This window comes from Notamacropus eugenii, chromosome 2 (assembly GCF_028372415.1).
Source record: "Notamacropus eugenii isolate mMacEug1 chromosome 2, mMacEug1.pri_v2, whole genome shotgun sequence".
In the NCBI taxonomy this organism is placed as follows: domain Eukaryota; kingdom Metazoa; phylum Chordata; class Mammalia; order Diprotodontia; family Macropodidae; genus Notamacropus; species Notamacropus eugenii.
Window position 1 is genome coordinate 4020683 of NC_092873.1, and position 23756 is coordinate 4044438.

At 36.9% G+C, this 23756-nt stretch overlaps 1 protein-coding gene across 1 annotated transcript; it reads right to left on the reverse strand.

Annotated features, from left to right (window-relative positions):
• Window positions 1–22129: 22129 nt before the first annotated feature.
• Window positions 22130–23068, reverse strand: LOC140523337 (olfactory receptor 5B2-like). Its single transcript, XM_072638259.1, has one exon. The coding sequence runs from the start codon at window positions 23066–23068 to the stop codon at window positions 22130–22132; it is 939 nt and encodes a 312-aa protein (XP_072494360.1).
• Between the last annotated feature and the right edge of the window lie 688 nt (window positions 23069–23756).

A 23756-nucleotide genomic window follows, 5' to 3' on the forward strand; every position in this document is an offset into this window, starting at 1 on the left:
GTGCAGAGGTTCCTGGGTGGTTATTCATGAGGAGATGAAATGTGATTCACTGTCTTTTCTCTGAAATCTACACTTTGGAAATTTTGAGCAGTGTTCCTGGTTGTGGTAAGAGTGGGGTGCAATTTAAAAAAAAGAAAACTTGGGAGAGAGTCAATCTCATTTCATGGACTGTTTACAAGGAGATGAGGACTTGATCATCCATTCCTTGCTTAGGCTTCTGAAAAACTCTCCCCTGTACTGGTGGTCATATGTTCGTTCCAAGAATGAACTGTTTGAATTTATTTTTGATCTAAATTATGATTTAGCTCTATTCTCTTGTACCAGGTTCCAGTTTCTAAGGCCAGCACAAAGGGTACTAAATTGATTCACCTTTCCAGTGAAAGTTTTATGCAATAGTTCATACATTGGGTTATTTTGTATCTATGAAATGTATTTCCATTCCCCATCATGCAGCACTCTTGAATTTCTGGAAACTCTTTTCAGCCCTGGAATTCACATATTTCAGGACCTTCTAGTCCTTCAGCCTCTTCTTCCAAATGGATTTCTACTCCAAGAACCTCCTTTGAGAAGGTCATACAGACCAGTCACTTCTCATCTCTATGCTGCACTCTAGAATTTCTCTTCCAAGTCCTCATGATAAGTACATTCACCCTTCTTCTATCAATATTCTTTTATGCTTTCAGTGTTGGAATCCACCATTAGATTACAAAATTTCTGAAGTCAGACTGTCTTTGTTTTGCTAGCATTTATATTCCTAGCAGTCAGCATTATACCAATACAGAGATATTCAATAAATGCTATTGATTATTTACCTGGGTAACTGGCAGGCAATTATTTAGATATAATTTGGGGCTAACTACAATAATCTTATCTGTTCTTATTCAAAGATGGTCCCCTAGACAATCCCTCAGTCCACGTACTCTATGAATCTACATCCACTCAAAATCATCACTCATACACCTCTGCCAATGTACTTAACTTTTTAACTTAGGGATTAAAATTAGTTCAAAACAAAGAAATTTCATGAAATAGGAAAAAGTATAAAAGGAGTAATAAAGTATTTTTCATAGGAATAAAAATAGCAGAGTAAAAGCAGGGACTTTCCTGAACCCTCTGCCAAATCCCTCCAAATACTTGCAAAAGTATGACTCTAAACAAATCCTTGAGGTATAGAACCAATAGGATGTCAGTGAAACACATCCCCACCCCAAGAAAACCTGGAAAGTCATTAGGAAGGGTCTATCGCATAGGGCAGGGAGCAGAGCACAGTCTGGCACGGGCCATACAAGTTCAGGCTGGGCTGAGCAGACCTCAGGGGACTGAATAGTTGGCAGCTGTGTCAGTTTGCAGACTTCTTAACATACAGGTGCCATAAAGGTCAATGCAAAAATGCTACTAGATCTAGGTGAAAGAGGAGAGCACCATCTGACCAGGACCAGCCCTTGGGTAACAGGGGTGGTGACAGTATTGTCTGCAGACAATGGCAGCAGGAGCAGCAACAGTGACAGCAGCAGTGGCAGAAGATGCTTCCAGACCTCTGGGGCCACAGAGGGTGGGAAATTGATCAGTTGATAAAAAATCCCAGAAGACTGGGACAGTAGTCCCACATCCACCCAACCTCTACCCCAACTAGAAGGAGAGTCCTACATTGATAAAGAGTTAGAAAATCAGTTGTTTGGCTTGGAAAATGAGTATACATCATAAAAGAACACAGACTATAGAATGATACCTTGGTGACAAGCAAGATCAAGAGATACAATAACAGGAAGACAGCAAAGTCAATGCTCCTACATCAAAAGCCTCCAAGAGAAAGATAAATTGACTGCAGGCCAAGAAGAAGCTCAAAAAGGATTTTGAATATCAAGTAAAAGAAGTGGAGGAAAAATTGGGATAAAAATGAGACTGATTCAAGAAAGATATGAAATCTAGTCAACAGCAAGCTGTTGGAGACAACAGAAAACTAAAGAAGACCCTCCAAAATACTGAAGAAAATAACACCTTAAAAAACAGACTAACTCAAATGGCAAAAGAATTAGTAAAAGCCAATGAGAAGAATGTCTTATAAAGCTGAATGGGACCAAATAGAAAAGGAGGTCCAAATGCTCACTGAAGAAAAGAAATTCCTTCAAAATGGGAATAAAGCAAATGGAAGTTAGTGACTTTTTGAACAATCAAGAAATTTATGAAACAGAACCAAATGAATGAAAAAGAAATAGAAGACAATGTGAAATATCTCATTGGAAAAACAACTGACCTGGAAAATAGATCCAGGAGAGAGAATTTCAAAATTATTCGACCACCTGAAAGCCATCATCTAAAAAGGAGCCTAGACATCATCTTTTAAGAAAATATCAAGGGAAACTGCCCTGCTATTCTAGAACCAGAGGGTAAAATGGAAAGAATCCACTGATTGTCTCTGGAAAGAGATCCTAAAAGGAAAACTCCCATGATTATTGTAGCCAAATTTCAAAGTTCAAAGCTAAAGGAGAAAATATTTCAAGTAGCCAGAAAGAAACAATTGCAGAAACATAATCAGCGTAACACAAATTCTAGAAACTTCTCCATTAAAGGATTGAAGATTTTGGAATATGATACTGCAGAGGACAGAGGAGTCAGGATTAAAACCAGGAATCACTTACCCAGAAAAATTTATTATAAGCCTTCAGGGGAAAAATGAATACTCAGTGAAATAGAGGACTTTCGAGCATTCTTAATGAAAAGACCAGAGGTGAATGAAAAATATGACTTTCAAATACAAGAATCAAGAGAAGAATGAAAAGGTAAACAGGAAAGAGATATCATAAGAAATTTATTAAAGTTGAACTGTTTACATTGCTCCACAGAAAGATGATATTTCATGAGAACTTTCTCAGCATATTATGGTGGAAATAGATGATAGACAGATAGATAGATAGATAGATAGATAGATAGATAGATAGATAGATAGATAGAGAAAGAGAGAGAGAGAGATATGATAAAGAGATACTTATATAGATAGAGGGCACAGACTGAGTTGAATATGAAGGGATGACATCTAAAAATAAAAATTAAGGGGTTAGAGAGGAATATATTGGGAGAAGGAGAAAGGGAGATATAAAATGGGGAAAGAAAAAGGTTTCACAAAGAGGGGAAGAAGGGACTGGTAAGAAGATATGAGTGAACCTTGTTCTCATCGGATTTGGCATAAGGAGGGAATGACATACACTCTCAATTGGGAAACTTACCCTATAGGTAAGTAGGAAGGAAGAGGAAGAAAAGGATATGGGGTAGAATGATAGAAGGGAAGGCAGTGTGGGGAGTGGGTAGTCAGAAGCAGACACTTTAGAAAAGAGGATCAAGGGAGAAAATGGAATAATTGAGGAGGAATGGGATAGGATGGAGGGAAATATAGTTGGTCTTTTGCAACATAACTATTAGAGAGGTGTTTTGCATAACTACACATATATGATTTTTATTCAATTGCTTGCATTTTCAGTGGGGTTGGGTGCAGAAGGAGGAAGGGAGAAAATTTGGAACTCAGGGTTTTAAAAGGTGTTAAAAAACTGTTTTCATGTGCAACTGGGAAATAAGATATACAGGCAATGGGGTATAGAAATCTATCTTTCTCTTCAAAAAGTAAAGGGGAAGAGGATAAGAGGGTAGAAATGATAAAAGGGAAGGTAGACAGAGATAAGAGGTAATGAGAATGCATGCCATCTCAGGGCGGGGGGAAGGGAAAGACAGGGAGAAAAAAATGGAACTCAAAATCTTGTGGAAATGCTGTTGAAAATTAAAAAATAAATAAATTTGAATCTTAAAAGGTGTTTTTCACTTAAACTTGGGCTACATCCTCCAACAAATATACCCCATTGGCTGGAAGATTAGATACATGTAAGACCTGTTAATGGAATAGTAGTCACATAGGGGAACCACTCTGCCAGAGATTACTTGTGGAGTGTGTCCAGCTGTGGCTGATCATAGCAATGCAAACTCAGAATGCTCTACCATAGGTTGGACACAAATGGTCCTTGTGAATATTTCGGGGTATATTCTCTAAATTTTCCCATCTCATGTTTCCTTTGGGCTACCTCAATTCTACTGTGGTCATAGAGTACAGCACCTTCTCTGATGGGAGTACACCATACTAAGTGGTCCTGTGCCACACAATCAATTCCAAAGTTCTTAAGAGAGACTTTGAGAATGCTATGTATCACTTCTTCTGACCATTTTGTGAGCACTAGCCCTGTGTGAGTTCTCCATAATATATTCTTTTTGCAACCACAGTTGGCATTTGAACCATATGGCCAGCCCATTACTGTTGTGCTCCTTGTGGTAGAGTTTGAATGCTTGGGAGTTTAGCTTAGAAAGGACCTCAGTGTCTGATAACTTATCCTGTCAGGTGATTTTCAGAATCTTCCTAAGACAATTCAAATGGAAGTGATTCAGTTGCCTGCCATGACTCTGGTAGACTATCTGTTTCACAGGCATACAAGAAAGAGATTAACACAACATCTGCATATGCACATATATATGTATATACATATATGCATATGATATGTACTCATCATCAACTTCTATCTTAATCTTTAAAAATGATGAATTAAGGACAATTTTAATATTTCAAAATCAAATTAAAAGTTAATTTTTGGGACTTCCCCACTTTTCTTTAAGTGGATATGGAATTGCTGGTTTCAAACATACAAACACACTCCAAATAGACTGCCCCTCCCAGAAGAAGTTCATCACTTCTATACCTTCAAGCTCCCAACTCAAGACTTAATTGACACTATGTCTGTCAGCTTCCTGTCCCCTCTGATTTGAGGACTGAAGGGCAGTGTTCGAGACTTTTGGTCAAGTCTTTCCTTATATGGGGCAGATACTGGACTTGCCTGTTTTCATGTCTATGGAAAAAGATGACCCATATGCCAGGTATCCCCTGGTCTCCCCATTTCACTTTCTTGTCTCCTTTGTGTATCATTCTCCCCTCTTTTAAACATTTTCCATAGATTTATTAAGCATTAATCTTTATATACATTTAATGTGATATGTGGAATTTCTAGCTATTTCATTGATCTCTCCTTTTCACATGTTAGCTGTTACTATTTTACATCTTTATTTAAAGATTTTGAGTTCCAAATTCTGTATTCCCTCCCTCTCCTCCTTCCTCCCTGAGAGAGGAAGCAATATGATATAGGTGATACATGTGCAATTATGTAAAATATTTCGATATTAGACATTTTGTACAAGAAGATGAATAAAAGAAAATAAGAAAGGGAAATAAACATGTTCCAGTCTCTATTCATATAATATCAGTTCTTTAGAGGGAGATAATTTGTTTTGTCATTAGACCTTTGGGATAGTCTTGGATTATTGTATTCTTGATAATAGCTGTCATACACCATTTTTCATTGAACAATATTGCTGTTGCTGTGAACAGAGTTCTCCTGGTTCTGTTCACTTCATTATGCATTAGTCCATGTAAGTATTTCCAGATTTTTCTGAAATCATCCTGCTTGTCATTTGTTATCGCACAATATTACTCCATTTCAATCATACATCATAGCTTGTTTAGCCATATCTCAACTGATGGGAAAACTGGATGGCTAAGCTCCTTCAGTGGCTGTTCTTTTTATTAATTGTACCCCAAGCACTTACCACAGTACTTAGTACATAGCAGATGCTTAATCAATATTTATTGGATTGGGTACTGAATAGTTTTTAAAATATTTCCTTTGTATTTACTGATGGGACCCATACTAGAAAATTCTCTCACTGTATAGTAGATGGATTCATTGATTATTATTAATGTAGTCCTGCCTATGATTATGTAGGTTTAATGATACTGACCAAGTTACTTAACCTCTCAGTGGCTTCAGGCAACTTTTGAAGACTACTAGGTGAAGTGAAGGTGACTATCTGCATTGATTACTATCAGTATTTTTAACATGAGAATCTGAGCTCATATCCTACATGTAGGCAGAATCCTGGCCATAAAAACATCTCTTGTTAAGGAGAACTGTACCTTTTCACTCTACAGTTTTATATATTTTTGCTAATATAGGTACCTTTAGCTCATCCCCAGGCTAGTCACCTATAACTTTAGCATCTGAATGTTTAATAATTTGAACAACAATTAATATTTATAAAATATTATCCAGTGATTTATAATAATTAAACATTTTAATAATTAAAACAACTAACACTTAATAGCAGGGAAAATTTGCAAAGCCCTTTACATGGAGTGGGTGGCATGGAGTAAGGAAGACTCATCTTCCTGTGTTCAAATGTAGTTTCAGACAATTACTAACTGTGTGATTGTAGGTATGTGATTTCATCCTGTTTGCCTAAGTTTCCTCATCTGTAAAATGAGCTGGGAAAGGGAATGGAGAGCCACTCCAGTATCTTTGCCAAGAAGACCTCAAATAGGCTAATTAACAATGGACACAAAAAACCTGAAGAACAAGATTACATATTTCCTTTCGTCGTCACAACAACTTTGTAAGGGAGAAGCTTTTTTTAACCCTCATTTTACAGATGAATAATCCAAAGCTGATAAAGGCTATGTGACTTTACCAGGGTCAAATACTTAGTAAGTGTTCTGAAGCAGTATTCCTTGAAGGTTTTCTCCTCTATTGAGCAATGAGGTCTTTGAATGCATAGAGTATTTGAATCTTTTTGTATCCCCAGAATTCAGTGTGGTTCCTAGCACAGACATAATAAGTACCAGTTGATTGAGTGACAATTAGATCTTATGGATTCTTCTGCCTCATATTTTGAAATTGACATATTATTACCCACATGAACTATGTCATGAGGTTTTTGGTTTATTTCTTTTATTTTGGATTAGAAAAAAAACTGTGTATCCCCTAAGGTGCTTAGATATGAGAGTTTCAACTAACTCTGCAGGTTATGGGGCTTAAATATCACAACAAATGAAAAACGTTTTCAGGATCATACGGTCACCGGGAGAAAAGGACAGATAATATTCTAGATCAGAAAATATCTTAGGAGTAATGGATAGAGGTCTAGACTTGGAGTCAGGAAGACCTGGGCTTGAATCCCACCTCAGACATTTATGAACTGTAGGACCCTGAGGAAGTCACTTGAAGTCTCAGACCTAATCTTCTCATTTACAAAACAGTGGTAATACTCATTATGATATTTACTTCAAAGATTTGTCATGTTTTTTTTTTTTTTTTGAGTTAATGTGTGAAAAATTCTCTAAAATATAATTGATCAATGTGGTCAAGAACCATGTCATATCTAATTTTGTATCATCCTCTCTCTCATCTATGTTCCTCCCCTACACTAACCTGGTGCTCTTCATGTATTTTAAATATATTCATTTTTGCTAAGGTTCCATCTGTATGAAAGTCACAGCTCTGACTCATTCTCAGATACATGAAAATAACCTTTGAATCCATAGAGAAAACACAGGTTGAAAAGCTGCAGCCTTTTAGTTAACAGTTATTAGAATTTATATGCCCTTTAGAGTTTACAAAGGACTTTGCATACATTATTTTATGTGAAAATACTGCAGTCATTATTGGCTTCCATTTTACTAATGAGGCCACTGAATCTCAGAAATTTTTTAAGTACTTGCTATTAAGTGTCGGGGGAGGAGCTTGACCCAGGTATCTCTGTAAGTACATCCCTCCGTTCAGTATCACACATACTCCTCCCATCTATGCATACTGTGATTGAGAATTTGATGTCTCAGAACCTACCTGATGTTCAGAAATAGACTGATGGTGCTCCAGAAGAAGTCAGTCAAGGATCTAGTCATGGGAGTATTAGGATGAACAGGAAATATCAGATAAATGAATGAGTGACTCTGAGGGATTCTGCCTACATGCTAGGGAACCCTAAAAGAGTCAAATTTGGTTGTCAATGGCAGAAGACAGTGATCAGTAGGGTTTTTTATACAGGCCTTGGAGGCCAGTCTCCTAAGGACTGTTATTTATTCTCTCTTGGGGACACTGCTCAGATTCAGACGCAACTCATGAATATAATGAGTCATTAAACTTTGCTCTAAATGCTTGGGACAAACTTGTTTGCTCAGGGAGTTCATTTTCTATTTCTACTTTATGTTATTATTAATGGGGTGAAGTAGAGAGCACCTTGGACGTGGTCATTCAGAAGACCTAGCTTTTAATATTTATTTGACCACATCCCTACTGATTTTTAGCAAGTCACTCAACTCTCAATTTTTCAGTTCTCAATGACCAAATTTCTTATTTTACTTACCTGTAAAATAGGGATAATAATCTCTTCTACATATACTTTGAAGGGATAGAATCCAATGTAATAGTAGGTGTGGAAAAGATCATGTGCCATCTCTAATTATTGATACAATCTTAGAGACGTCGCATTACCTGTCTGAATCTCAGCTTCTGACAAAAAAGTGATGATTCTGTTCTTCCTACCCACTTTCCATGGAAAATGTGAGAAAACTGCTTTGTAAAGCTATAACTATATGTGCTATCACGTCTTTATTACTATTACTCTTTCAGTCTTCCCTGAAGTCTAGCAAGTGGGACTGTGTCCCAAATATTCATTTTATACTGTTTTCCTCTGCTTAGTGGATTTATTCCTGATGGACACATGTACATAGAGCTGCAGTGTAGTGATAGTTCTGGGCAATCTTGTAAGTTTCATTTATCTTTCTTTTTCCAAAATATTTGCCAAAGTCTAAAAGATGGGGGGAAATGTAGGTTGCATGACAGAATAGTAAATTTAGTTCAGTCCTGATTGAATATCTAACTTCAAGGTCAAGTCACTGATGGAGAGATGACACTTAGAAAATAAAACCCAGATTTCCCCAGATAGTTTTCCTTGCAGTTGTGTTGTTTCAGAGTTTTATTGATGACTTGGATTCAGGCACTCAGAAGAATCTTGTCTCATCTGACCCTGCTTATCTTGCAAGGCATGATCTTAGAGAAAGTAGTGGGCTAATGGATAGAGCTTAATTACAGGCTTGGGTTGTGTCAGATGAACAAATATGGCAGACAAAGCTACCTAATTGAATGGCATTCAGGTGGTACTGTGCTTAGAACACTCTCTTTGGATTCAGGAATATCTGAATTCTAAATCAACCTCAAAAAATTGCTAGCTGTGTGAATCTGGGTATCACTTAATCTCTGGGTGCCTCAGTTTCCTTATCTTCCAAATATGAATAATACCAGCTTATGTCTACTGAGACTATTCTTTTTTTTTAACATGAAAGTTTTCTTTTTATTAATAGGCAAACTCATTAAAATCTTACAGGAATTACTTTTGAAACTGAGGTGGAATGTACCTGGGAGTTACATGGGCTATGTGCAGCCTATAGAACATATGTTCAATACATCTGCTTTAGTAGGCAGTCATGGATTGGTGGGACCACCCAATGATCAACTCCTGGGATAAATCCTTTCAAAATTAATTTGGCTGATCCTGAAGTTTATTCTCTCAGCTCGTAATAGACATCTTTTCACCCTGGTAAGATTCACCAGGTTATGTGTTACATTGGCATTATCTTTGAGAATCCAAAGGCATCTGCATTCCATGATGAGACAGTGGAGTAGCATGTTGATGAATAGTGCGTATCTATATCATATCAAAATTCTGAATACTAGTTATTCACCTTACTGGAATAAATTTTTATGTGTTATTTAGGTTGTTGTACATGCCATACATAGATAGGAAATTCTAAGTTGTCTATGAAAAAATCAGGAATACAGCTACTTTTTGTATTGTCACAAATAGAGAAGTCAGAAATTTCAAAACAATAATCTACATTAACCATAACTCAACCATGTTACACGTACATTATAATGAATAAAATTTAACAATATGAAGTGTACAATAAAATGCCACACATTAATATTTTATATACACTTAATCAAACTTCAGCTACACCAAGAAAATAAATTTGCCTTCTTTTGCTTGGAATATTTCTATTAGAAAGCACAATATTGGATTTGTATCATATTGCTTCGTTTATCATAGAAAGTGTTTAGTTCTTTAGTGGAGATAAACTAATTGAATATTTAGTAAGAAATAATCAATTGCTATTAATTTCTTTGATATTCCTATAATAATGGAGTCTACATAAGAATGAAGCATTATTACTATTATTATATTTTTAAGTGCCAACATTGGTTTTTTAAAAAAAATCTGCAGTGACTTTCAATGAATGAAACTGTTGATTCTGCTTCCACTGCTGGTGTTTTTTTATTTTAAATGTTTATTTATTAATGTTTAGTTTTCAACACCATTTCCACAGAATTTTGAGTTCCAAATTTTCTCCCCATCTCCCCCTTCCCCACCCCATATCTTTATTCTAAAAAGAAAAGGAGATAATATTTGTACAGTGCTTTGCAAACTTAAAGAATTACTCTTTTTTTAAAAAATGAGATCCACAAGACATGGCAGAGGAGATTTGAATAGGTAGCAGTTTGTCTGGAAACAAAATATGGAAATATTTGTAACATGCTGTGGTTTATCTTCCAATAATAATATTAATAACTGGTGTGTATATGGTACTCTAAGATTTGTAAATTATGTTCTTAATAGCACTTGGTCTATAAAACTTGCTATTAATTTAAATTTTCTTTACAGTGATATAATGAAGAGATTGAAAGGGATAATAATTGCCATTGTTTACTGCCCTGGTCAGGCTGCAGTCAGACAGTTGTGTTCTGGTCTTGGTACTTAACCTAGGATAGGTTATAAATTGTCCAAAAGAGATTATCCCAGATAAACTGGGGCTGCATATTATGGCATATGCAAATTGGTTGGAGGAATCTGGCATATATATCCTCGAAAGAGAAAATTCAATAGGATCATGATGGCTATCTTCAAGTACTGGAAGGTCTGTCCTATTAAAAAGGGATTAGACTGTTTTGTTTGGCCAAACAGGGGGAAAACTAGGAAAAATGAAAAAAGAAATAGATTTAAGCTTAATGTGATGAAAATTAGTCACAAATGGACCTATTTAAAAGTGGAATGGACTGCTTTCTGAAGTATTGAGTTCTACCTCACAAGAGAATTTAATGATAACAATGGATGACTACATTAAGCAATCATGGATTCATTCAATCAATAAACAGTGAATATGTAACAGTAGCTGTTAAATGTCTCTTGTACCTGGTAGTGTTCCAGACCTAATCTAGGATGAGAAAGATGAAAACAAAACAATTTCTGCTCTCACAATGTTGACATTCCATTAGGGACATGATATGAACACATACAGTTAGATACCAAATAAACATAAAGTAAATGGAAAGTAATTTCATCAATAGGAGACCTCATCATCAAGGGAAATCAGAAAAGGTCTCATTTAGGAGGCAATAATGCTTCATCTAAGATTAGAAAGAACTAGGGTCTATTCAGACAGGGAGGTGAAAGCTGTAAGTCTGTGTGAAAGAAATGTAAGTTCCACTTTGCTGGATCATAGTTTAGAGGAAGAAGAGTCATAAAATATATTGTTTAGGTGAGACTGGAGCTTCATTGTGATGGGTTTTAAATACAAGAGTAAATAGAAAAATTTATAGTTGATCCAAGAGGCAAGGAGTAAACATTGGAGTTGAGGGTTTTTCAAGAAAAATTAACAAATATATTTTTTTCTTCCTCTCATTTCCTATCCCACTGCACTCACAAATGGAACCATAAAATGAGTAGATAGGTAGGTAGGAAGGAAGAAACAAATGGAAGGCAAAAACCTTGAAAAATATGCAAAAATGTAATATAATCTGAAACATCTCATTAGAAAAACAACTAAACCGAAAGAGGAGAGATAATATAAGATTGTAGACTCTCTGAAACTTATGATATAAAAAAACTCTGGACACAGTATTTCAAGAAATTATTAGGGAAAATTGTTCTCAAGTTCTAGAACAAGGGGGCAAAGTAGAAATAGAAAAAAAGAATCTACTCTTCATCACCTTAAAGAAATCCCAATAGGAAAACTTACAGCAATGTCACAGCCAAGTTTCAAAACTTCCAGGTTAAGGAAAAAATATTGGAAACATCAAGAAAACAATTTAAGTATTGTGGAGACAGAATTAAGATTTCACAAGGTTTAGCTGCTTGTACTCTAAAAGAATGTAGGTCTTGGACACTGTAATTTGAAGGAGAAAGAACTTGCCTTGTGACCAAGAATAACTTACCCAGCACAGATCAGTATAATCCTGAAAAAGAAAAAGAAAAAGGACAATTAATGACCTGAAAAACTTTCAACTATTTGTGTCAAAAAGACCTGGAATAAATGGAAAAATTTATGTGTAAGATCCAGAAGAATTATAAGAAAAACATTAATGACTAATTATAAGGAACTCATTAAGATCAACATGTTAACTTCTTAGATATGAAAATGTTATCAGTATCTTAATACTGTCATCATAACCTAACTTTCACCAGTTCTGAATTGAAGAAGGAACACTATATACATACATTTATATATATATATATATATATATATATATAAAACATATACATATCTGTACACACACATACACACATTTTTATATATGTGTGTTTATATGGCTAAAGGTCTTCTAAAATTATAAAGAAATAAGATGACTAGACAACAATTCTTATGACAGTAGATAGAATACAGAACAAGAGGGTAAGGGCACAGAATAAGGTATTAAGTATAGGATAAAAAGAGAGGCTGAGATGAACAATGTTGTGGAGGAAAATTCAAAAATAATAGTTATAGGTTTGAATATAAGTTGGATGAACTCACTCATAAAAAGAAAAGGGTAGAAGAATGGATTAAAAATCAGAATACTGGCTTTTGTATTCAGATTCAACCACTTACTAATTGTTCAACTTTGGCAAATCAGTCAGCTTTTCCAAACCTCAGTTTACCCATCTGTAAAATACAGATAATAATCACATGTACCTTTAAGAGGTGTGTAAATCCAATATAATACTAGATAAGGAAAAAATATTTTTTTTGGTTACTGTTCTATCCTTTCAGTTGTGTTCAAGTCTCTGTGACCACATTTATGTTCTCTTGGAAAAGAAACTGAAGTGATTTGCCATTTTCTTCACCATTTCATTTTATGAGATGAGCAAATTGAGTCAAACAGGGTTAAGTGACTTGTCCAGGGTCATAAAGCTATTAATTGTTTGACAGTAGATTTGAATCCAGGAAAATGAGTTTTTTTCTGATTTAAGGCCTATAACTCTATCCACTGTACCACCTATCTGCTTAAGTCAAACAGTCTGTCTAACAGAAAAGAAACTGACAATAGTCTTTGTAGTATAGTATTTATTTCAAGTATTTGCTATATAACTTCACAAAATCTACTGCTTCTGAGTGGTAAGAGGTGAGGAAAATCAATCTTATATCTGGATTTGGAGTACATTTTTGAGTCAAGACTTAGGTAAATAGAATTCCATTCCAATTAGGAATGCAATCAGGATAGCCAACATGAAGGAAGTTGTTTTTTTTTTAAATCCTCTCTCAAGGGCTGATGTATGGGCAGGAAGTTTGGCCACCCTAAACCATGTATAGGTATCTGCTGCTTTCAAAATAGGGCATAGGCTCAAGTATCATGGAGGAGGGCCTATGTTCAATTCAATTCAATAAACATTAAACTCGTACTATGTGCCAAGCACTGTGCTAAAATTAGAGATACAAAGGGAGGCAAATGAGAGTCCCTGCCCTCAAGGACCATATGGTGTATGGCTAGACGTATGCACTAAGGACCTTCCCTTGGGTCTCCTTTGCCCATGGTGATAGAGTTGGCAGGATGTGAAACTAGCCTTCACTTTTTTGTCTTCCTCTTATGTGAGATGGAAACTTCTCTGATAGGTTTAGTCCTGTATGTTCATTTTCATGGATGATTTAGACATTTTACTACTGAGGAAATTTGTCAGGTACTGGCTTCAACAACCATGTCATTCCATTTGGATTTCTCAGGGATAAGTTGCCTTTCAGTAAACAGATACATAAGTAACATATACTTATCAGGTTTTCAATTTGGTTGTTAAATGTGTTACCCATACGGGGCCTGTAGGCCCAGAGGGATCCCTCTCTATAAACTCTACTGCATATTGAGTTGGATTTGATTTTCAATTAGAATTTTGGTACTTAGACAAGATATGATGGCTACACCAATGCCTAAAGCTTGAGTCAACATAAGTAAATATCTTCTTTTGAGTGCCCAATTTGAGACTGAGGAGTATTGATCATCCATTGGGACAACTATTGATATGAGTGATATGAACATCACTTTGATGTGTTCATGATGCCACTATGTTCCTTCTCTATTAACTTCTCTATTCCACTGGACCTAACCATTTTTAATGTGAGAATTTAAATCATCGACTACAGCTCTGAATCATCTGGGAAGTTGGACACATGAGGGCACTAAATCATTAGGGTCATAGTCAATGTGTTGATTTTAGGTATATATTCAGGATGACTTGATCACCAACTTATAAAGCTTACTAATCCCTCTGGGTACATTTTACAAGTGATGCCTCTAGCTCTCCACCTGTTTTTAAAAAACTTTTTCTGGGTCAGAACCTAATGGAGCATAGGGGCCCAGGTCTCAATATGATAGGAATGTTCCCAATCAGTTTTTCTGTCTCAGTCAGGACCCAGGAATAGGCTAATAAATGTTCCTCAAAAGAAATATAATTGGCAATTACCCCTATAATTATGTGGATCTAGAACCTGAGGGTTCTCCAGGTCCCAGCTGAATCCTTTTACCATAAGCTAGGGCTATTGGAGAAGTTGTTATGTGGAGTTCTATGGTATTGGTGGGAACATAGATCCAAATGGAAGAAACTGTTGGACAAACTACTGGGTAGCTTCCAGTGCAGCTTGCTGTGGTTTTCCCCCACTCTATGCAGGATGTTGAGACATGTAGAGTGGACTCATCATAATTTCTAAATTTGAGACATTCACCACTAGCCAAATAGCCCAATCAAGACCTGAGTCTCTTACTTAATTGTGGGCCAAGGGTTTATTTCTAACCTTCGAAGCCATGTCTCTCTGAACTTTTGAACTTTGGACCCCCAGGAGTTTGATCTGTTACAGCATTCATTGTATCATATGCTGGTTCTTGTTTTATTTGGTTCCTTGGTGAAGTCAGAGTAGTGACCAGTTTTTCATCATCTTACAATACAGCAATATGACTGATGAAGTGGAGGACTGGACTGTCAGAATGGTTGGAGCTTCACCACTCTCATTCTTTGTAATGGTGGCAGATGGGTAGGGTTATTGATAAATCCTTTGGCAGTACAATAAAGCTATCACCTTTGATCAGTCACTTTTTGGTTATGTTCTTCTCTTTATGTGCCCATTTGAGGTTTTCTTGGCAAAGAAACTGGAGCGGTTTGCCATTTCCTTCTTCAGATCACTTTACAAATGAGAAAACTGAGGCAAAAAGAGTTGTGATTTTTTTCAGGGTCACACAGTTAGTAAGTGTCTGAGACCAGATTTGAATTCAGGAAAATATTTTTCTGATTCCAGGTCCAACACTGTATCCAATGCATCACCTAGCTGCCTAGGATGTTCTCTATTCCCTTCCAATGAAAGCATCCTGGACTTGATTATCCTCTGTGAGGGAAATAGATAGAAAGAACTAGCCAGAACTATAAAAGCACTCAATTCTTTGTGTGGCTAGTTGAGTTTCAATCACAGTCACCTCTGAAAGAGAGGAAATTCTCGACAACTGCATTTATCCTCCAATAGTTTATAAATGCCTAACTACAAAGTATCTGCCTTCTTTACTGGCAATACTATGTTATTGAATTGTGAGATAGTCCAAGGTAGATGTCAGAGCAGTTAGGTGGTATAGTGAAGGCAACTAGGTGACTCAGTGGGAATAGTTAGGTGGTCTATCAGGTTGGAAGTCAGGGGGATTCATCTTCCTGAGTTCAAACCTACCTCCAAAACTTACTAGCTCTGTGATCCAGGGAAAGTCACTTAACCCTATTTGCCTCAGTTTCCTCATTAGTAAATTGAGATGGAGAAGGAAGTGGAAAACCCCTCCAATATCTTTACCAAAAAGTCCCCTAAAAAGGGTGACAAACAGTTGGACATTACTGAAAAACAACTAATCAAAAAGCACAGAATAACTTCAACACTCAATAGTTTTTTGTATGAGAGCAGTAATCTTACCCTCTTTCAATTTCTAGAATTATGTATTGCTTGAGTGAGACTACCCTGTATGAGGAAAGCAACCAAGGGGTCATAAACTACTACCTACTCTAGGGTTAGTAGGAGAAGACTATCGCGAGTGGATGATCACAGCAAGATGGCATGTTATTCTGTTCCAGCAAGGCAAACCCACAGGTCTATGGCTAGGATACATTCTTTTTCCATGGGAGTTGCCATTATAGTATATTTGATGGGCTGGAGTAGTCCTCCTACCATGGTAGCAATCATCTGGGTAACCTACAAAGTGGAACCTGGGTTGAAGTGACTAAAAGGACTTCTCTTGCTCCTCCAATATCTTCCATACGCCCCAAAATGACTAGTTTCCTGATTTGTCCATTTGATACTTAATGAGGCATGTGACCTGTGATTCCTTGGGATAGAACTTTTACCTGGAGATCATAACCTGCCCCATTCTGGGTTTTCTGGTTTGATTATTGTGAGATATGGCCAGATATCTGGGCTGAGTATTCTTTTCCTACCTCGGAGAAAGCTGGAGACAGCAGTGTTGGGGAATAGAGTTTTGATCCATTGGAGCAGATCCCTGCAAACCTAGTATCTTTTCCATTCTTCCTCTTCCTCCTAGGTGTTTGAAGTTCCCTTGTGATACCTTCTAAACATGACTTCCCTCTCCCTGGCCCCTACTGTGAATCATTCTTGCCATGAGCTTCTGGTTCAAACGCTTTTCCTTGCCTGATCTGTGGAATCATTCTCCTCTGGTTCCTCCTATTTGGATACTGTCAAACCGCTCCCTATTTCCCCTACCTCCACATCTCCATATTTTGACTATAGGAAGGTGCTAACAGTCTAATATATGTGTCCCCAGGATACTCAGTAATCTAGAAACCAGCACTATATTACCTGTCTGTATTGAAATCTCCCTCCCTCCCTCTCTCTCTCTCTCTCTCATATCCCTTTCCCCCACTCTCCCACTTCTCATAAGCAGAGTTATCTCTCTTATGAAGCCCACCTCTTACCTCAACTATTTTCTGTTTGGTTCTCTTGTTTATTAACAAAACATCACTGGTTCTCAACCATGGTAAATTGATGAAAGAAGCCTCATAGATAGATTCCCAGATGGACAGTGGTTGTAATGTGGATATAAGAGGAGCATATATGAGGTCATTCATAGGGGAACTCTGCAACTTTTGGTGTCCTCCTTATCTCAGGAGAGTCATAGCCATTTGTCTTAACGTAAAGTCACTGCATGACTGCCTTCTTTTTTGGGATAGAAATTGTTTCTGTGGGTGTTGTCCACTGTCTTTTGGGAGTCACTGCGAAATCTCCCTTAAATGGGATACATTTGTTTGATGGCCTTATAACCCGTTCTAATACCGCAAGTTGTTGTCCTACTCTGCCCACTGATTAGCCACTGCATTAATTAGTTATCCACTTGTTATTCTTGTGTTTGCCATTTGTTCTCAAAGAGGACCATAACATCAAGATGGTGACATGACTTGCACTTGACTTTGATTTGAGTGTGGGAGGGCTGTGCAACCTCACCTTCTTCTACTGAGCCATCTGAGTCCAGTGGCCATCAGGACAACTGGAGATGGCCCAGGATGCAATGGGAGATCCTGGCCTTTCAGGCTAAGGTCTTATCACATTCTCACTTTGAGTGATATACATCTATTCAATGAATAAGTAGGCTTCTTTATTTAGTTAACTCAAGGGATGGCCTCTTCAATAAAAAAAAAAAAAATCAAACTGGGAGGGAAGACCCTCAGGTTTCCTGGGTAAAAGAGTCAAGCCATAAGCCCCATAAAGCAATGTCATTATCTTCCATAATGAGAATCATTCTAGTGTGTCTATCAATGTTGCTAACTCTTCTTGCTTCTAGGGATTCCCCAGGATTTAGTTAATGCCTGTCTTAAAAGCTAGCAAGTTCACTTTCACTATACATCTGCACTTCTGTTGAGAGTCATTCATTTTCCAAGTAGTTCCTGGTGGTTAGTGAGCAGTACCAGGGCATTTGTGCTGTTCTGAAGCATGACTCTTTCCTACCCAAGCCCTCCTCCTTCTGAGGTGGAGTTTTATCATTTGTCAGCAGCCATGATATTAGGATCCTTGGGTCCCTTGAGGTTAATTTCCTTTTCTCAAGCCATGCATTACTTGAGATCCATGGATTTGAGGGTCAGAAATGAGCTCTCTCTGCTACTGAAAACCTTTTTAACTTGTCTCTGAAAGCTTCGCAACTGGAGAAGATTCAGATGTGCTGGCACTTCCTTTCCTCTTCCTCCCTCATTCATTCTAAAAAAAAAGAAAAAAAGCATTCTGTCAAGTACATTGGATCTCCAATAGCGGCCCCCGGATTGCCTTTTAAGGAAAATCAAATAGAGTAACAACCCGCTCCCCCCCCCCAGGTTATCTTTTAAAAGCATGACTCCTATTCATGAGGGTGGCAGAGAAGATGTCTGGGCAGAGAGTCTCTGGGTGGGACTCTCTTCCATCAGTGAGAATCATATGGTGGGACTGGAGGGAAGGAACTTGGAGGTGCAAACTATGCTCCAGTTGAAAACTCTGAGCCTTTTATGGGGCTCAAGCAAACATATTGTTTCAAACAAGGAACCGTATGTTACCATTGGGATATTGCCTTGTTACTTAAAGGACCAGTAAAGAAAAAGTATTTTCTAATTCACTTAACCAGGAATGAAGAACGACAAGCAGAAAAGTAGAAATGAGGAGAAAGAAAGTGGGAAATTTAACCCTAAAGTATAATTCCAGTAAGAGGCTGAAAAAAAGTTTGAAGTCAAAGTGATTTTCATAGACTGTCACCTATTTTCCTGCATCCCCTCCAACATTGTCTGGTTTTCTTCGTATTATCTTTACCAATCTGATTGATGTGAGGCAGAAAAACTTCAGTCTTACTTTAATTAACATCATTTGACTAATTGTTGGTGATAATTTACATCATAATTTCTTCATTACATCATTTTCCCAATTATTGACAGCATTTTTACTCTAGGTACTGCTAGCTTGTATTTAACTTTTTGAAAACTGCTCTGTCATATTTGGCAATTTTTCTATTGACATAGAGGTTTTGGCCTTATAAATCTGAATCAGTTATAGTATTAACCCATTTAGATTTATAAGAACAAGAGACATATGTATGATACATACACATGTATGTATATATACACACATGCATGCATACATATGTATTTAATGGTACGGATATATAGTGTATAAGAACAAAATCTATACACACGTGTGTGTGTGTGTGTGTGTGTGTGTGTGTATGTGTGTGTGTGTGTGTGCATGCATTTGGGAAATGAAGCTTTAATCTGAGAGACTCAGAAAGATTATTTTATCTTTCCCTTTTTATTTTTTGTGCAAAAATTCTTTGATTTAATATAATTAAAATTGTCCATTTGATCCTTCACGATCCCCTTTATCCCTTCCTTCTTCATGAATTTTTGTGCTCTCCATAAAGTTGAAAGCTTTTCCTCGTTTCTCTAATTTACATATGATCTCTTTTGTGAAAGCCATGTATCAAATGGAAGTTTATTTCAGATACTGTGTAAGTTATTGATCCATGCAACATTTCTGACACACTGTTTTCTGGTTTTTCTAGAAGGTTTTACTCAGAGGGAGTGTCTTGATACTAAGATTTTTGGGTTTATGTGACGGGATTCTATGCTCATTTGCTTTACTATTTTGCTTATCAAATCCATGCCGCTAATCAATCTCTCTATATTTTCAAATGAAAACCTAATTATTTGAATCATTTTTACTTATTAACATTTGAGACTTGGTGCTGCTATGCATCATTCATTTTTCTCAATTTTTTACATTGTTTGTTCTTAGCTTCTTGACCTTTTGTTTCTCCAGAAAAATTCCAACATGACTTTTCTAACTCTAGAATGTGATCATGTCATAGTTTATTTGTAGCTCTAGAGATTTTTGAAGATGCAAGTGATATGAGGAAACATTTTCCTGAGAAATACTTTGCAATTACATGGAAAGGATAGATTCGAGGTAGAACTGAGACAGAGTTCAATTAGGTAATTTTAATATTCTGCCTGAGATGTAATGGTGGCCTAAGCAAGAGTGGTGGCCTATGTGAGAATGAAGAGAAGAGGATATTAGAGACTGTACTTTTGTCTTTCACCTCTCTATTTATCTTTGTGTTTCTTACAGTTTTTAACTCATCAAAGGTTGTAATGTTGTTGTTTTCGCATTGCTAGAAGAATATTGGCACTTCCCAAATGCTTCTATGTGTACGTGTGAGTTAGGGAGCAGCTTGAATCCATTCTATGGCCTAGATTCATCCCTCTCCATTGTTTCTCCATAGTTACTTCAATAGACTGTCAATCATATTCCTTATAATGATTTGATCAATATTCAGTCTTCATCCTATATTTTTTCAAATGTCATGGATTTTACTGAAGCAACTAATTCAAGACAGCAGGTCTTAAAGAACACTCACATTTGCTTTGCTAATGGTAGAATACCTTAATTTTGCTACTTCCCTCCTTTTGAACATTATGTACCACTCAATAAATTCCAGTCATTAACATTAGACATGTGTCATCTCACACTACTCATTCATACCCAGCTTGTAGAGCTCTAAAAGACGCAGATCATTTTTTTGTGTTTAGTATTTTATTTTTCCAATTACATATAAAACAATTGTAGCATTCTTTTTTAAAACATTGTGTAAGAAATTCTCTCCCTCCTTCCCTCCATCACCCTCCTTGAGAAAGCAAGCAATTTTATATAGATTGTATATGTGCAGTCATGCAAAACATTTCCACATTGCTCATTACCTGTGAAAGAAAACACAAACAATCCCTGCCCCAAATGAAGACAAGTTTCTATGGAAGTATAACCTCTGAGGACAGATTGAAAAGAATTAAGAAGGGAGTGAGAATAGAAAAAAGAGGAGGCACCCATAATAGATACCCTTTTTGAAGAGTTTAGGCGCCAAAGTTAGGGGAAGACAGTAGTTAGAGAGATAAGAGAATTAAGGTAGGATTTTGTAAAAGGAGGAAAATTCAATATTCTTGTGTTAAATCTCATATGAAGATTTCACAGAAATGGCTCCCCTTTTGCATATAATCATTGAATACATATTGGGCACACAATAACCTTTGTTTTCCCTTCATATCAAAGAAAATATAACCATGAAGATGATACAATGGCCCTAGGCAGAAGATGCAGTGGATAGAATATTATACTTAGGAAAACTTAGGTTCAGATACTGGGTTTGATTTACTTGCATCATAATTTTGGGCAAGTCACTTAGTCTACTTCCATTTCCTTGTCTGGAAAATGAGGTGGTTGGAAAGAATGAACTTGAAAGTGAATCTATGATCCCACAAAAGGACTCAAAGAGATCCTCAGCTTCCATAAATGGAAATTGAATTTAGGGTTTTTCCTGGGAAAATACCTTTTGCCTATACCATTTACTGGGAATCCCTTCTGTATTTGTAGTCCCAATATGTGTTCTAGTGTTCTTCCAGAAGGTAAATGTACTTGGAAGGCTGCTGAGCAACGCTTTCCATCCAATTTGTGCTTTTCCTCTATCTTTCTTACTTTCATGCTCAGGTAAGAAATATGAAAATGACTATTTTCCTTCTCCAGAAGCTCTGACTTTGATCTTTTAAAAGGACCCTATGCAAAAGCCATGGTGTCTATACTCCTAATATTTCCTTTCTCCAATTCCAGTTCTTTTTTATGATACCATATTATGCCTAGCAAATGTAGAAGAAGGGGCAGCTAGGTGGCAAACTGGATAGATCACTGGTTCTGGGGTCAAGAGGCCCTGAGTTCAAATCTGATCTCTACTTACTACACTTACTAACTAGTTTTTTTCTGGGCAAGTAACTTAACCTAATTGCCTCAGGAAAAATAAAAGAAAGAAAGTAAAGAAAAAAAGTAGGAGAGAACACTTCTGAATTTTGTGACATTTCCAAAAATAGGGTCTACAATATTGAGAAAAAAGTTGAGATAAGTTTAAGTTTTGTCCCTTAAAAATGTGCACATCTAAGAAAGTCTTTGCCCCCAGGTAGCTTTCCTGAAAGCATTCTTGACATCTTTGTTCCTCAAACTATAGACCAGAGGGTTCAGCATGGGAATGGTCATGGTGTAGAACACTGACACAAATTTATTTGTGTCCATGGAATTACTGGAACTGGGTTTTAAGTAAATGAAACAGTCTGTCCCATACAATAGGCAGACTGCAGACAGGTGGGAGCCACAGGTAGAGATGGCTTTCTGCCGACCCTTGGCAGAGTGCATCCTCAGGATGGCTATAAAGATGAACAGGTAGGACTTCAAGATGAGTAGGATGGCACAAAAGGCACTGAATCCTCCTAACAGAAAGACCAGCAATTGAGTGGTGTGGGTATCAGAGCAGGAGAGAGACAGAAAGACAGGAATATCACAGAAGAAGTGATGGATCACATTGGACCTACAAAAGGACAGGCTGAAGGTGAAAAATGTGTGGACAGTAGAATCCACAAAGCCACAGACACAGGAAGCAACTGCCAGAGCAGCACACACATTCCATGTCATGGTGGTGTTGTAATGGAAGGGTCTACACATCGCTGCTTGGCGATCATAGGCCATAGCAGCCAGGAGATAATTTTCAATGGGTGCAAGGCTACAAAAAAAGAACATTTGTGTAGCACATCCATTGTAAGAGATGCCCTTGTTGCCTGTGATAAATCCAGCCATGACTTTGGGTGTAATAACTGAGGAGTAACCAAAATGCACCAGGGAGAGGTTACTGAGGAAAAAGTACATGGGAGTGTGGAGGTGGGAATCCCAGGAGATTAAGGTTACCATCCCCAGGTTCCCCACCACAGTCATGAGGTAGATGAGGGTGAACAGAATGAAGAATGGCACCTGAAGCTCTGGGGCATCTGTTAATCCCAAAAGGATGAACTCTGTCACACGTGTTGTGTTCTCCATAGATGTCATTTAGGAGCTAGATCATTGACCTGTAAAAGAGAAAAACCATTAGAATTACCTCCCTGCAAGTAATCATTGTCAAAGACTTCTCTAGTAGCAGGAGCTGTGATAGGGAGCTTCTGGAAGCATCTCAATGATGCCTTGCTGAATATTTATAACCTGCAGATGAGATGATCACAACTTCCCTTGGGGAAGGGGATCCTTACCTATCATTTTTCAGTAGCTGTAGTTAGGTACCAGAGAAGCTGGAGGACTAGGCCTTCTCTCACGATGTCCTGAGACACTTGTCTCTATGTCCTTGGACATGTCACTTAAACTGTGTCTACCTCAATTTCCTTAACTGTGAAACAGGAATAATAATTGCGTTTCCTCCACAGGTTTGCTCAGGTTAAAAAGTGATATTTTTAAAGTGTTTATAACCTTAATATAACACATATATAAATGTGTGCATATATCTACACATGTATTCACATACATATATACACAAAAAGATACAAATAAATACATAGGTATATTATATAAAAATATGTGTATTACTATATTCATATACTTATAGGAATGTAGTGTATACCAATATATGCTTACCTATATGTTTCTCTTTATCTTTATGTGATTATGTATATATTATATGCATACACCAATTGGGTATGTGTACAAACACAGATCTATAAATGCACACATATTCTTAAACATATAT